This window comes from Oncorhynchus mykiss, chromosome 16 (assembly GCF_013265735.2).
Source record: "Oncorhynchus mykiss isolate Arlee chromosome 16, USDA_OmykA_1.1, whole genome shotgun sequence".
Taxonomy (NCBI): Eukaryota; Metazoa; Chordata; class Actinopteri; order Salmoniformes; family Salmonidae; genus Oncorhynchus; species Oncorhynchus mykiss.
Genome location: NC_048580.1, coordinates 28,302,657 through 28,319,562, shown reverse-complemented (window position 1 = coordinate 28,319,562; position 16,906 = coordinate 28,302,657). Strand labels below are relative to the sequence as shown.

Here is a 16,906-nt window from a genome sequence, read left to right as displayed (position 1 = left end):
ATATATTACACTGGATCTTTCTTGAATAAGTTCCTCCATTTTTGCTTTTGTTTTATAGATGATTACTGAATTGCATGGCCTCTAAAGGCACACTTAAAAGTGTCCCATACAATAAGGGGATCTGCTGTACCTACAGTGGGGAGAACAAGTATTTGATACACTGCTGATTTTACAGGTTTTCCTACTTACAATGCATGTAGAGGTCTGTAATTTTTATCATAGGTACACTTCAACTGTGAGAGACGGAATCTAAAACAAAAATCCAGAAAATCACATTGTATGATTTTTAAATAATGAATTAGCATTTTATTGCATGACATAAGTATTTGATCACCTATAACCAGTAAGAATTCCGTCTCTCATAGACCTGTTAGTTTTTCTTTAAGAAGCCCTCCTGTTCTCCACTCAATACCTGTATTAACTGCACCTGTTTGAACTTGTTACCTGTATAAAAGACACCTGTCCACACACTCAATCAAACAGACTCCAACCTCTCCACAATGGCCAAGACCAGAGAGGGTGTAAGGACATCAGGGATAAAATTCTGGACCTGCACAAGGCTGGGATGGGCTACAGGACAATAGGCAAGCAGCTTGGTGAGAAGGCAACAACTGTTGGCGCAATTATTAGAAAATGGAAGAAGTTCAAGATGACGGTCAATCACCCTCGGTCTGGGGCTCCATGCAAGATCTCACCTCGTGGGGCATCAATGATCATGAGGAAGGTGAGGGATCAGCCCAGAACTACACGGCAGGACCTGGTCAATGACCTGAAGAGAGCTGGGACCAAAGTCTCAAAGAAAACGATTAGTAAACACTACGCCGTCATGGATTAAAATCCTGCAGCGCACGCAAGGTCACCCTGCTCAAGCCAACGCATGTCCAGGCCCGTCTGAAGTTTGCCAATGACCATCTGGATGATCCAGAGGAGGAATGGGAGAAGGTCATGTGGTCTGATGAGACAAAAATATAGCTTTTTGGTCTAAACTCCACTCGCCCTGTTTGGAGGAAGAAGGATGAGTACAACCACAAGAACACCATCCTAACCGTGAAGCACAGAGGTGGAAACATCATTCTTTGGGGATGCTTTTCTGCAAAGGGGACAGGACGACTGCACCGTATTGAGGGAAGGATGGATGGGGCCATGTATCGCGAGATCTTGGCCAACAACCTCCTTCCCTCAGTAAGAGCATTGAAGATGGGTTGTGGCTGGGTCTTCCAGCATGACAATGACCCGAAACGCACAGCCAGGGCAACTAAGGAGTGGCTCCATAAGAAGCATCTCAAGGTCCTGGAGTGGCCTAGCCAGTCTCCAGACCTGAACCCAATAGAAAATCTTTGGAGGGAGCTGAAAGTCCGTATTGCCCAGCGACAGCCCCGAAACCTGAAGGATCTGGAGAAGGTCTGTATGGAGGAGTGGGCCAAAATCCCTGCTGCAGTGTGTGCAAACCTGGTCAAGAACTACAGGAAACGTATGATCTCTGTAATTGCAAACAAAGGCTTCTATACCAAATATTAAGTTCTGCTTTTCTGATGTATCAAATACTTATGTCATGCAATAAAATGCAAATAAATTACTTAAAAATCATACAATGTGATTTTCTGGATTTTTAATTCCGTCTTTCATAGTTGAAGTGTACCTATGATACAAATTACAGACCTCTACATGCTTTGTAAGTAGGAAAACTTGCGAAATCGGCAGTGTATCAAATACTTGTTCTCCCCACTGTATGTTGTGTCTGAAAAAGTCAGTTATAAATTCTTCTGTACTAGTTCTAAACAATTTATCATCTAGTAGCCTTTGATTAAATGTCCAATATCATCGCCGACGTGGAAATTCTGTAAGAGTAATATATATGACAATTATGTGATTATCCGACCGCATTCTGTCCCCTATCAACACTTTTTAAACTTTTGGTGCCAGAAAGAATGGCATAAGAAAGTAGTCCAGGCGACTTGCTTGATTAAGCCTCTGCCATGTATATCTCACTAGGTCAGGGTATTTAAGTCTCCATATATCCACTAATTCCAATATATCCATGACATTCGTGATTTCCTTAAGTGCCTGAGGGTGATAGTTTGTAGTGTGATTTCCTTTTATGTCCATAGAGGTATTTAAGACCGTATTCAAATCTCCCACCGTAATAATAGAGTCTAGTGTTGCTTGTAGAGTTGATAAATTCTTATATATATTTTCAAAGAAGCTTGGATAATCATTATTTGGACCGTATAGGTTAATAAGCCATATCTGTTTATTGTCCAATAACATATTTAAAACAATCCATCTACCTTGATGATCTGTTTGGACAATTTGCACATTTGGATCAAAATTACTGTTAATTAAAACCATCACCCCTTTTGAATTTCTTTGCCCATGGGAGAAATATATTTCGTCCCACCCAGTCCTTTTTCCACAAAACCTAATCTAAAATTGTTGAATGAGTTCCCTGTAAACAATAGATATTATATTTCTTCTCTCTTAGCCAGGTAAATACTGATCGTCTTTTCTTATTATCTGCTAGGCCATTACAATTGTAACTGGCTATACTTGTTTCACCACTTACCATAATGAGACACAACTTTCAATTCTAATTATCATAATATGTTTGTAAACGTACCATTAAAAAGTAACATGATGATTGAGTGTCTATATAGCTGCACCATGTTATTTGCATTGCTACTAAGTAAACCTCCAATTGGTCCCCACTATTCCACCCTCTAAAAGCCCTCCTCATCCCGAGTTGGGTTGTCATCCCAATGCCCGACAGACCACCTCCGACCCCCCGTATCCCTTAGCCCTGAAGAGACTGGGATCCATCCTTCGAAAAGAGCACACAGTGCCATTTACAGAACAGAAGTAGATCAAATGCATTTCCATCGCCCTCACCTCGATTTGTATTATATATAGTCATCAAAAAATATATATTTTAAGAATCCTGTTTCTTATTTTCCATAATTAGCTATTCATATTAGTAGTAATGTAGGCAATTTATGAAAATGATTTTTACCTCTCACCAGTCTCGCCATTACCAAAATTACATTATTACAAGCAATTATTATATTAGCAAACAATTGTTGTGAATCATCTTCTATTGTCCCTAACATCTTTTACTCCATCGCAACAGTTGTGGGATACGCACATACACACTAAACCCTTTACCCCCACATGACCATAGGCTCACATGCTCAACAGTTGCACCATCCCAGAGCCCAACTCAAGAAAGGTCTTGATTTACAAATGCATATACAGTTGCAGCTGTATGAGAAGGCCTGCAAGACTGTGCAAACAAATGGGCAGAAATGGGGAGATTTTATTAACCATTGTCACGTCCTAGATGATGTAGGTCAGATGTACACCTTTTCCCTGAAACACCCACAACACAGTCCCCCGTTTTGACCATATTCCCAAGCATCTCCATGTCCGAATTTTGATTTGGTGCCACCAGGGCCACAATAATATACCAATCTTACTGTGTTCACCTTCTTCCGAATTCCGACAGTTACAACAAACCCAAAACTAACATAGCAGCCTTTGTTGTAAAAAAAAAAAGGTGCCTAAAATCTCTTTCTGAGAGTTCAGAAATCCATTGTTATGTCTACACAAGCTGTCTACTCGAAGTGCCCAGTGGGAGGGAGGGAAATTTTCAGGCCAGACACTTTGAGTGCAGGGATTAAGATAAGCCTGTTTGACCAAATCCTCAAAGTTAAAGCCGCTCCAAAAACCGAAAGCTTTGAGTGAAGTGACCGACTAGAATTTGCAGCTGGCACTGATGCAACCAAGTAAACATTAAACTTGCACAGCCAAGTCAAAGAGACGCAACATGTGATTTAAATGGTCCCACTCTAGAGCCAGCCATGTGTGTGTGACTCTCTCTCCCCCCTCTCTCCCCCACTCTCTCCCCCCTCCAGATCCTGTACAACAGAACCATGGTGCAGCTGGGGATCTGTGCCTTCCGCCAGGGCATGATCAAGGATGCCCACAATGCCCTGCTGGACATCCAATCGAGTGGCCGCGCCAAGGAGCTGCTGGGCCAGGGCCTGCTCATGAGGAACATGCAGGAGAGGAACGCCGAGCAGGAGAAAATCGAGAAGAGGCGACAGGTAAACTACGGCTCAGCTAAGCTAAACTCTGCGAAAAGACCACTGGTTGGTTACGGCTAGGCTAAATCCAGAAGAAAAGACCAGAGGTAACCTGAGGATGGGCTGATTGAAGCCAGCAGAACAGTAGAGGATTGAGAAGAGACTACCTGTACGCTAGGCTAATCAAAAACAACAGAGGAGACAATAGGTAGACAAGGCTAAACCCAGCAGAACTAATGACTAGTAGGCTAGGCTAAACCAAGCAGAAGACGCAACATGTATGCTAGGGTTAGGCTAGGCAAGGCTAAACCAGCCGAACAGGAAAGGATCGAGACGACAGGTAGGCCAAGCTCGGCTAGACTAAATATGTAGACTAGGCTAAACGTAGGCTAGGTGAAACCCATGTGCACGTCGGGATCAGCGACCTCTTCCACATAAGTTCTGAGCTGTAAAGCCTTTGTCAATTTGAAATTGGCTCAAATTAAGCGCTGTCGTTGCAAAATGGTTAATTGGTTCATTCTCAAATATAAAAATGGCATACAAAAGAACAGCATACAAAAGATCAAAGTCTACGTTGAGACCGAAGGGAGCAAGGGTCTTTAAGTTAAAGATCCAGGCAGCCTCTTTTTAACAATAAATTATCAAGGTCACCCCCTCTCCTAAGGAGGGTGACATGTTCGATGCCAATATTACGCAGAGACGAAATCGAGTGGTTTTCTTCCAAAAAGTGGGCCGCAACTGGGTAAGTCAAGTTTTTGCACCTAATGGTATGTATGCCATTTTTATATTTGGGAATTAACCAATGATATTAGGCCACACTTGGCCATGATTACAGACACCTGTGTGTCTTTTGACACTATATAAACGAGTCATCCCGCTGTGTTTGTGATTATACCCTGATGAAGACAGCTTGGCTGTCGAAACATTGGATATTACATGTTTCACATCCGTCATCATGAAGTGCTTTGAGAGACTAGTCAAGGACCATATCACCTCCACCCTACCTGACACCCTAGACCCACTCCAATTTGCTTACCGCCCAAATAGGTCCACAGACGATGCAATCTCAACCACACTGCACACTGCCCTAACCCATCTGGACAAGAGGAATACCTATGTGAGAATGCTGTTCATCGACTACAGCTCGGCATTCAACACCATAGTACCCTCCAAGCTCGTCATCAAGCTCGAGACCCTGGGTCTCGACCCCGCCCTGTGCAACTGGGTACTGGACTTCCTGACGGGCCGCCCCCAGGTGGTGAGGGTAGGCAACAACATCTCCTCCCCGCTGATCCTCAACACTGGGGCCCCACAAGGGTGCGTTCTGAGCCCTCTCCTGTACTCCCTGTTCACCCACGACTGCGTGGCCACGCACGCCTCCAACTCAATCATCAAGTTTGCGGACGACACAACAGTGGTAGGCTTGATTACCAACAACGATGAGACGGCCTACAGGGAGGAGGTGAGGGCCCTCGGAGTGTGGTGTCAGGAAAATAACCTCACACTCAACGTCAACAAAACTAAGGAGATGATTGTGGACTTCAGGAAACAGCAGAGGGAACACCCCCCTATCCACATCGATGGAACAGTAGTGGAGAGGGTAGCAAGTTTTAAGTTCCTCGGCATACACATCACAGACAAACTGAATTGGTCCACTCACACAGACAGCATCGTGAAGAAGGCGCAGCAGCGCCTCTTCAACCTCAGGAGGCTGAAGAAATTCGGCTTGTCACCAAAAGCACTCACAAACTTCTACAGATGCACAATCGAGAGCATCCTGGCGGGCTGTATCACCGCCTGGTATGGCAACTGCACCGCCCTCAACCGTAAGGCTCTCCAGAGGGTAGTGAGGTCTGCACAACGCATCACCGGGGGCAAACTACCTGCCCTCCAGGACACCTACACCACCCGATGTCACAGGAAGGCCATAAAGATCATCAAGGACATCAACCACCCGAGCAGAAGGCGAGGTCAGTACAGGTGCATCAAAGCACGAGAGACTGAAAAACAGCTTCTATCTCAAGGCCATCAGACTGTTAAACAGCCACCACTAACACTGAGTGGCTGCTGCCAACACACTGACACTGACTCAACTCCAGCCACTTTAATAATGGGAATTGATGGGAAATGATGTAAATATATCACTAGCCACTTTAAACAATGCTACCTTATATAAATGTTACTTACCCTACATTATTCATCTCATATGCATACGTATATACTGTACTCTATATCATCGACGGTATCCTTATGTAATACATGTATCACTAGCCACTTTATACTATACTATGCCACTTTGTTTACATACTCATCTCATTTGTACATACTGTACCCGATACCATCTACTGTATCTTGCCTATGCTGCTCTGTACCATCACTCATTCATATATCCTTATGTACATATTCTTTATCCCCCTACACTGTGTACAAGACAGTAGTTTTGGAATTGTTAGTTAGATTACTTGTTATTACTGCATTGTCGGAACTAGAAGCACAAGCATTTCGCTACACTCGCATTAACATCTGCTAACCATGTGTATGTGACAAATAAAATTTGATTTGATTTGATTTACATTTTTGCATCTGAGCTCCTAGAGTGTACGGCTCTCCTTTATTTTCAAACTTGGATTAGTTAACACAATTGGAACACAGGAGTGCCATTGGAACACAGGAGTGATGGTTGCTGAAAATGTGCCTCTGTACGCCTATGTAGATATTCCATTAAAAAATCTGCCGTTTCCAGCTACAATAGTCATTTACAACATTAACAATGTCTACACTGTATTTCTGATAAATTTGATGTTATTTTAAAGGACAAAAAAATTAGCTTTTCTTTCAAAAACAAGGACATTTCTAAGTGACCCCAAACTTTTGAACGGTAGTGTGTGTGTGTGTGTGTGTGTATATAGTGTACTCGAGCCTCCTTTATGAATATTGTACAGTATTACACTGATATGCCACACTGACTGTGATTAGTTTACAACATGACATTGTTATCCATCTTGTTCCAGGTGCCCTTCCACATGCACATCAACCTGGAGCTGCTGGAGTGCGTGTACCTGGTATCTGCCATGCTGCTGGAGATCCCCTACATGGCGGCCCACGAGTTTGACGCCCGCCGCAGGATGATCAGCAAGCAGTTCCACCACCAGCTGAGGGTGGGCGAGAGGCAGCCCCTTCTGGGTACGTACAGTAGACTGTGAAGACAAAGCAGGATTGTGTTCATTAGGCACCAATTGGAAGAAAAATGCTGAAACTGGGAGGAACTACCAAGACCTGTCCAATAATAAATGTACTTTTTTTTATTTTTGTTTTGTTCATTGAGTGCCCTAATGTACACAGCCTAGTTTTAGACCAAAATGTGGGCGGGTACAAGTAACTCATACCTAGATAAGAGACGGACAGTATTTAAAGTGGCAGTGCAGTCAAACATGATTTCTTGTGGTTTATATCTATTTCCACACTGAGTTTGGAATAATAGTGTGAAATTTATGATAATGCATTTTAGTGTTAAATAAAAAGGTAAACATTTTTATTTTTTAAACTAGGCAAATCAGTTAAGAACAAATTCTTATTTTACAATAACGGCCTACCCTGGCAAAAACCCTCCCCTAAACCAGTCGACGCTGGGCCAATTGTGCGCCGCCCTATGGGACTCCCAATCACGGCCGGTTGTAATACAGCCCGGGATCGAACCAAGGTCTGTAGTGACGCCTCTAGCACTGAGATGCAGTGCCTTAGACCGCTGCGCCACTCGGTAGCCACAAAAGAGCTGCATGAAAAGACAGCCTGAAATTTCTATTTGTTAGGCTGGGTGGGGTTATGGACTGCCTGGTGACTACCAGGCGTTATAAGTTTTTTTTTTTTTTTTTAAGAGTTTGTCCTTCTCTCTGCCAATAATACCAATATTGCCCCTCTCTGACCACTCCGACTCCCAGAATTATTGCTTGAGAAATAGCATTTTTCTAAGAAGCTGTTTTTCTTTTTGACCATTTTAATTGAAAACAATCACAGGAAGGTACTTCATTGTTAACCAGAAATTATTTGATATTGTGATTAAATACGGCTGCATTGGACCTAAGGATCAAGCCCTTTTCAATTTCCGCCTAAACTGACATACCCAAATCTAACTGCCTGTAGCTCAGGATCTGAAGCAAGGATATGCATATTCTTGATACCATTTGAAAGGAAACACTTTGAAGTTTGTGGAAATGTGAAATGAATGTAAGGGAACATAACACAATAGATCTGGTAAAAGATAAAACAAACAAGAAAAAGAAAAGCCATACATTCAGATAGGATGCTGGAGATCATTTAGATGGTGTCCACAAGAGGGCAACAGTATAGGTGCAAAGTTTCAGACTGATAACTTCAAGAGCTACATGACATTTAGTATGAAGTCACCCAGGTGTCCCTCACGAGTTGCCCAAATGTACCCAAGTGGCCTCCAAGTGGCCGAATTGGTGAATGGATACATTTTCAAGAAAATAACTATAGAGAACATACAAAAATGCTATGCTAATAAAAAAACAAGTTTACACCCAGGAATGTCATACATGATGGATCACTAGCTTCCCTACATAACAAGAATGCTGATCCAATGTCTCCAAACACAGAACCATCCTCTCATCTATGGACAGGTTTTTGGTCAGGCTGAAAGTGGGTCTTGCAGGCCTCAACCATGCTGGGGTAGAGAGGCTCTGCAAAATCAAACCGATCAAAGCTTGCTGTGTCTCTCTTCTAGTCATTGTCGTCATCAGCTTGTGGGTCACTGATATGAAACGCCCGCGAGTTAGAAACCTTTTAGTAGATATGACAGTGGTGGGAAAGGGCAGTTGGTAGAGTGTTGAGCTTCTCCAGCAGTCCTTCAGGTTTTTCAGCTTCACAAGCCCCATCCATGTAAATGACCAGTGAGATGTAACAGTACAGGTATTGGATGGAAAATGGCTTCCATGCCTCTTTCTTGCCTGCTTGCTTTTTAGCCCCACACTTGTTGGTGTTAGACACCAGCGAATCAAGAACTGACAAGGAGACACACATCTGTAAACGATGAAGGAGGCTGTACTTTCTAGTTATGTCCAGCCGAGGTTCTGTCTGCCTTTTCGGTCAAAATGTTGGTGGAAGTGGCTCCAAATCATCATCTAGCACAGTGTGCCAACGGTCCCCTGCCTCTTCGGTTACAGCTGTTGCACTTCCCCTCCTCTACTTCTTGGCTGGCCTCTTCACACCTCTCAGATGACCAGACGCTTCAACATCTGAATGAGTGGGGGATCGACACCTTGACTTTGGGGGTTCCCATTGTTTATCCAAGTCCCTAGCACGATGGAAGAAAAAAAAAATCTGTAAGAATACTTTTACAGATGAGCCCTGTATCAATACATAAAATAAACACATCTATAAACATATTTATTATAGAGTGGGGGGGGGCACAATGGGCAATTATTTATTTTTTTCTTCCCGATTGGCCTTTATGATATCCAGTAATCTCGAGATGTCATCACACAATGTACATTAAACAAAAATGTACTTTGAGGAAAGTGGGTGGCTAAGAATGTCATTAAGCCTTACGATAAGATTGCACAGCTGATACAGACCAGTACCAATACAGATACAGCAATGGGCATACCATAAAACACTAAACAAATCCATCCCTCTCCGTGGCCCTTCCAGGACCCCCAGAGAGCATGCGTGAGCACGTGGTCGCGGCCAGCAAGTCCATGAAGATGGGCGACTGGCGCACCTGCCACTCATTCATCATCAACGAGAAGATGAACAGCAAGGTTTGGGATCTATTCCCTGAGACGCAGTGCGTGCGAGAGATGCTTGTCAGGTTAGTGTGTAAAAAATGGATGATATTAAAGGTCTGCTTTCACCCCTATTATGCAACTGTCCCTCGTTTTATCAGTAGTCGTGTTTCAGTAGGTAGTATCAACGAATCGCAGCCTGGAATGGTCAAATAAAATTAATTCAATCAAGTCCATAGAAGGACTAATAAAACAACCCTTTAGAAAAATAAAGTTGCACACTAGTACACAAGTAGTTTGTAATTTCATGACTGAACTAATGTTTTGGCAACACAATGCCTCCTTCAGAGGTAGCACTCCTGTAACTTATCTTGATGGTTTGTGGTTGCAGGAAGATCCAGGAGGAGTCTCTGAGGACTTACCTGTTCACCTACAGCAGCGTTTACGACTCCATCAGGTAATAACTTTTCAAACTAACTAAACGGTTTCCCAGTTACAAACTAAGCCTAGTCCTGGACTAAAAATAACTTTCAATGGAGATTCTCTATTCAATGTTCTATTCTTAACTACTGTAGCCTGGTCCCCAACTGTTTGTTATTGCCAACTCCTATGGCATGACAACGGCCATAGGGATTACTATAGGCTTATTCCCGTGTAGTCAACCTTCCAAAATCACATCCTGTTCACTCAGCTATTGGATGTCTGGTGAACTTCATGTTTGGATTTCTGCCTGAGTCGGTGACATTCAGCACTCGCATTTGATTGGCTCTGAGTAAAAATGGCGTTTCCCCTCTGGAGAGGCATTTCTTTGTCTTTCATTTATTTGGCCATATCTCGGTTTTAGTTGCCTATGCGGCATTAGTTTTGTATCTTATGCATGCCAACTTGTTGCAAGTCAACATTTGTTTTTGAAATACAACATATTTACAACATATATACGACATGCAAAATCTTTGATTGGTTTGATGTGTCAACCCGTCACTGGTTTCCATCTAGACTACCGAACTCAACCCAAGCAAGAATACTTCCTGAGGAGTTACTTCCCCAGGCTTTCTAACTACTGTGAGAAGCCTGGGATTCTGCTACCATTTGGTTATACAGCACAAAAGGATCTGGGACCAGGCTACATCTACTGTGCCTCATATAATTAGCTTGCCTGGTTAAATGGATGAATGGATTAAATACAATCTTTCTCCTTCCCCTTTGTGTCTCAGTATGGAGACACTGAAGGAGATGTTTGAGCTGGAGCTGCCCATGGTGCACAGCATCATCAGCAAGATGATCATCAACGAAGAGCTCATGGTAAAACCCACGGCATCAATGTGTCATGTGTAGACCGTTCAGCACCATAGACTTAATAAAGCTAGATATATTATATTTTTTTATGAACCTGGAGCTGTAACATGTTTGTGTGTGTGTGTCTCTGAATGGCTTTCGCATGTGTGTCGGTCTGTCCATATGTCATCTGTGTCTCGTCTGTCTTTCCTCCCCCAGGCATCCCTGGACCAGCCCACCCAGACGGTGGTGATGCACCGCACAGAGCCCACCTCCCTGCAGAACATGGCCCTGCAGCTGGCAGAGAAGTTGGGTGGCCTGGTGGAGAATAACGAGCGCGTCTTTGACCTCAAGCAGGGCGTCTACGGTGGCTACTTCAACAGAGGTTAGTGGAGCAGCCGCATAGAATACATGTGCAGAGCCTTTCGTCTAGTGGTAACACCTGACTCCTAGCACATACATGCCAACCGCAGAGACTGGGGTTCGATCCCTGTGTCCACCATTCATATGGTCACCCCTTCTAGGGCTGGCACGGTAATTGTATAACCGTGTAACTGACGATTATGGATGAAGACCGTAAATAAAATAACCATCATAACCGTTCATTTTTATTGTATTTTTAAGTAAATATGCCCAATAGCTGTAGTGTACATTAATGATTATAGTTTGACGGATTATCTCATTCTCCTCCCTCTATGCTCTCTCTCCTTAAAAATGTGTTCCTTTTGATAATATGATCTGTATCTACCTTATGTGCTCTGGCTATACATTTTATCCGGTTTGTAAAGATGCTAAAAGACACAATTTCTGCTGAAATGAACTACCAAATGTGATTCTTGGTGAGTGTGGACCTTTATAAGGGAATGTGAATCTGAGACGGTGATGAAATCGTTTTTGACTAGATGGGATACAGCTTTTGTCAGATTTGACTTTGTAGCATGTTAGCACTTCCGCAGCAGTTTAGGATAGAAGGTTAGGATAATTAGTTTAAGGTTATGAAAAGGGTTAGGGTTAGATCAAATGGCCCCCCAAAAATATTTTGACGTTAATTTGACTATCTCTTCTAGCCATGACCGATGAAAACCGAAGTTGAAATCCATGCTAGACTAGCAAATGTGAAGTATGTGTGCAACAGCTGCACACTGCAACTGCATGATCACTGCTTCAAATATTTGTAATAATAACCCAAGAAAGACCACAGCCTGTTGTTTCCAATGGGAACGCACATCAATCATAGTGGGCAGAACAAGCAAGGTGGTGGGCAGAGCCAAGCACGCGCAAGCAAGATCCTATTGGTGTGGTCTAGCATGTATTTGCATATTTCCGTTAGTGCTGGTGTGCAATAACTAAATTTGCACTTGCACTCCTTTTGAACAACGCAATTTTTAGAAACATCTGGTTCATTGTTCTATCTGTGACTATGTGAAAGACTTGTTTACTGCAGTTGCTAGGCAATGGAAATAGAATGACTAGATCAGGCTTTGAAGCTCTAACCCTGGCAATTTGACTGATAAACTCGTGGGTACACTCGCAATGTCTGCCTGGTATTGTGATGCAATAATGTTCATGGTCATTTTGGATGTTCTATCAACTGATGCTCGATTGCCATGGTAACTTGGAATGTTCATTTAAAATTATGCTTACTGATATGGCTCATGCAATGGAAGGTATTTTTTGTTGGGTTTACTCAATAAATCACAGAACAGATTGAAGGGTTATTTTAATTCCTGGCATGGGTACTTCTTGCCAGTCCACCCATGATGCCATCATTGACTGGAATGGGAACGGCCGATCTATTCTTTATATTTCTGTGGTGTTACTGCTTTTGCTAGAAGCGGTGCAGCAGAAAGAGATGAGCGGAGAAAAAAACACACCTGGTGAGACAAAACCGCGACTCATCAGTGATGAGCACTTTTTGCCAGTCCTGTCTGGTCCAGTGACGGTTGTTGTTGCCTGTGATGTCTGGTGAGGACCTGCCTTACAACAGGCCTACAAGCCCTCAGTCCAGCCTCTCTCAGCCTATTGCGGACAGTCTGAGCACTGATGGAGGGATTGTTCGTTCCTGGTGTAACTCGGGCAGTTGTTGTTGCCATCCTGTACCTGTCTTGCAGGTGTGATGTTCGGATGTACCGATCCTGTGCCGGTGTTGTTACACGTGGTCTGCCACTGCAAGGACGATCAGCTGTCCGTCCTGTATCCCTGTAGCGCTGTCTTAGGCGTCTCACAGTACGGACATTGCAATTTATTGCCCTGGCCACATCTGCAGTCCTCATGCCTCCTTGCAGCATGTCTAAGGCACGTTCATGCAGATGAGCATCTTTCTTTTGGTGTTTTTCAGAGTCCATAGAAAGGCCTCTAATTGCCTACCGTCTGTAATCTGTTAGTGTCTTAACGACCGTTCCACAGGTGCATGTTCATGGTTCATTGAATAAGCATGGGAAACAGCATTTAAACCCTTTACAATGAAGATCTGTACATTTATTTGGATTTTTACGAATTATCTTTGAAAGACCGGGTCCTGAAAAGGGGGCGTTTCTTTTTTTGCTGAGTTTATTTATATGCCCCATGTGGGACTATAACTCACAACCATTGAACCAAGAGCCAACTGTTTTAGCAGACTGTGCCACCAATTAGTCATAGGTTTTGGGGGAAAAAGCTAGTTGACTATAATAGCCTCCACTTTTCTGGGAAGGCTTATCACTAGATGTTGGAACATTGCAGCCGGGACTTGCTTTCACAAGCATTAGTGAGGTCGGGCACTGATTGATGTTGGGAGATTTGGCCTGGCTCACAGTCGGCGTTCCAACTCATCCTAAAGGTGTCAGAGGGGCTCTGTGCGGGCCAGTCTAGTTCTTACACACCGATCTCGACAAACCATTTCTGTATGGACCTCGCTTTGTGCACGGGGGCATTGTCTTACTGAAACAGGAAAAGGCATTCCCCAAACTGTTGCCACAAAGTTGGAAGCACCGAATTGTCTAGAATGTCATTGTATGCTGTAGCGTTTAGACTTCCCTTCACTGGAACTAAGGGGCCTAGCCCGAACCATGAAAATCCCCCAGATCATTATTCCTCCTCCACCAAACTTTACAGTTGGCACTGTGCATTCGAGCAGGTACGTTCTCCTGGCATTTACCCAACCCAGATTTGTCCATTGGATTGCCAGATGGTGAAGCGTGATTCATCACTCCAGAGCACTCGTATCCACTGTTCCAGATATGCTGAGCACTTGTTGGCTGCTTTTCCTTCACTCTGCGTTCTAACTCATCCCAAACCATCTCACTTGGGTTGAGGTCCTGTGATTGTGGAGGCCAGGTCATCTGATGCAGCACTCCATCACTCTCCTTATTGGTCAAATAGCCCTTACACAGCCTGGAGGTGTGTTTGGTCATTGTCCTGTTTAAAAACAAATGATAGTCTGTTACTTGAACTCTGAAGCATTTATTTGGGCTGCAATCTGAGGCGGTTCTCATGAGAGCCGGTTTCATCATAGCGCTTGGTGGTTTTTTGCAACTGCAATTGAAATTTTCCGGATTGACTGACCTTCATGTCATAAAGTAATGCTGGAATGTCGTTCCTTTGCTTATTTGGGCTGTTCTTGTCATAATATGGACTTGGTCCTTTACCAAATAGGGCTATCTTCTGTATTCCAGCCCTACCTTGTCACAACACAACTGATTGGCTCAAACGCATTAAGGAAAGAAATTCCACAAATTAACTTTTAACAAGGCACACCTGTTAACTGAAATGCATTCCACGTGACTATCTCATGAAGCTGTTTGCGAGAATGCCAAGAGTGTGCAAAGCTGTCAAGGCAAACGATGGCTGCTTTGAAGAATCTCAAATATAAAATCTATTTTGATTTGTTTAAACACTTTTACATGATTCCATATGTTATTTCATAGTGTTGATGTCTTCACTATTATTCTACAATGTACACAATAGTAAAAATAAAGAAAATCCCTTGGTTGAGCAGGTGCGTCCCAACTTTTGACTGGTACTGTATATAGTGTAGGTACAAATATAGTCATATAATCCTCATAGACTACATGTTTATTTGTCTTTTGAAAAACGCGTGTGTGAACTTTGAATTTGGTCATGTGGAAATGTGCCTTACTGCCTTTTGAATTGTGTTTAACGTCAGTAGTGTCGTCAGAGAAGCATCAGGCTAAATACATTGGCACACCCCATTGCCAAATAAGGCGCGCTGTCTCCTGCTTTTATAGTAAGCTTCGAGGTGGTACCTGCCAGCACATCTAGAGGGGAGCGTGTTTCATGCCAAACTCCTCCCTTGATGACGTAGAGGCACCTTCTCTTGACAAACTGTCAAAATGAAGACCAGAATTATCTTAGAACTAATCTGGTTTTAGATGGAGAAAGTTTTTGCTGAAATGTAGTTTTTAAAATGTGGCAGCTTCTAGGGCTTTTATCCAAATGTTGCAATATGGGGTAGAATGAAATGCCTTACTCCTAAATAGTCCAACAAGAACACTAATACTAGTATACTGATTATGTATCAGTATTTTTTGTATGCCCTGTTGTGTGACATGATGAAATTTGCCACAAATACCACTTAATTGAATCCTCTTGGTGCCTTGGGACACACAAAGCACCACATACAAGTAACACTGACAAAGTGTTTTTAACGTGTGTGTGTGTGTGTTTGTGTGTTTTTTGGGGTTTTTTTTACAGATCAAAAAGGCTACCAGCAGAAGCAGGGTGGCTACAACAGAGGTAAGTGCCAATCTTGTACACACAGGTCCGCCTTAAGGTGTGTGTTTCCGTACCACTGACCGCAATATTATCCTTAGCAAACCTGCACCAACGCAGGAGGTCGCTGTCCTGTATTTTGAATGTTGTAATGATGTATTTTTTTTCTCCTAATACATTGAGCGCTAATTAATATGCATGTTATATTTAATATGTGTGATTGTGGTGGTGTGTATTGCCCATTTCTCACTATGCAGAGCTGTCCTGCACTGGCCTGGTTATACATCCACCATAAATACTGGAACTGTGCCAAAGAGGACAATGTGAAGATAAAATATTACAGTAGCACAATGAGATTGTGGCTGGCACGATAGTGTGAAAAAGGTATTGGTGCCTGTAGGCAATAGGCATATATTGTGTGGGGAAAAAACAGGAAGATTTTTTTTATTTTATTTTTTATCCTTGTGTGTGTATGCCCACGCTCATTACGTGCCGCAGCTGTGTGTTTCTAAACTGTTTTCACTGTACGGTTTCAGACCAGAGAGGCAGTTACCAACAGAAGCAAGGCGGTTACAACCGAGGTGTTTAAAATAATTGATTGAAATGCATGCTTGTCTGAATCTTATTGGATAGCGACTGTGTATGTGTCTTATTTCAGTTTGTATGTGAGAGAGACGTTTTTATTATATGTAGTCAAACGTGTTTTTTTTCCCCTCACATGACGTGTCACAGCTGTGTGTGTAAACGGTTTTCATTGTACGTTTTCAGACGGTCAGAGAGGCGGCTACCAACAGAAGCAAGGAGGTTACAACAGAGGTGCTTATGAACACATTTCTACTGCCTTTATTTTCTAAAGAATGTCTTTATTTAAAAAATTAAATGCTTAGAATATTTTTAAAGCCACTATGAGTGAGCTGCAGACCCCTCTTATCATTCTGTCGTGCCAGAGCCGCTGGACATGGTTGTCAGTAGTCTAGAACCCTCAGGATGTGGTTGTGTTTAGGCGGTTTTCGAGAAACATTAGGATACTGTAAGTTAGAATTTCTAAGAACACAATGTATTCATGGGTTTACTGTTCTGTAAATACTATAACTGTTT

At 42.9% G+C, this 16,906-nt stretch overlaps 1 protein-coding gene across 12 annotated transcripts in view; it reads left to right on the top strand.

The window, feature by feature from the left end:
* Positions 1–16,906, top strand: part of eif3c (eukaryotic translation initiation factor 3, subunit C) — a 71,092-nt gene that overhangs the window by 49,782 nt on the left and 4,404 nt on the right. For 7 of the 12 annotated variants that reach the window (XM_021565542.2, XM_021565539.2, XM_021565538.2 and 4 more), the window contains 9 exons: positions 3,909–4,100; positions 7,091–7,262; positions 9,750–9,909; positions 10,215–10,280; positions 11,038–11,125; positions 11,318–11,483; positions 15,791–15,832; positions 16,345–16,389; positions 16,577–16,624. In XM_021565542.2, coding sequence (XP_021421217.2) covers positions 3,909–4,100; positions 7,091–7,262; positions 9,750–9,909; positions 10,215–10,280; positions 11,038–11,125; positions 11,318–11,483; positions 15,791–15,832; positions 16,345–16,389; positions 16,577–16,624 — 979 coding nt within the window. The remainder of the gene's footprint in view (positions 1–3,908; positions 4,101–7,090; positions 7,263–9,749; positions 9,910–10,214; positions 10,281–11,037; positions 11,126–11,317; positions 11,484–15,790; positions 15,833–16,344; positions 16,390–16,576; positions 16,625–16,906) is intronic. The other 5 variants (XM_021565545.2, XM_021565543.2, XM_021565544.2 and 2 more) reach the window with 2 other exon arrangements.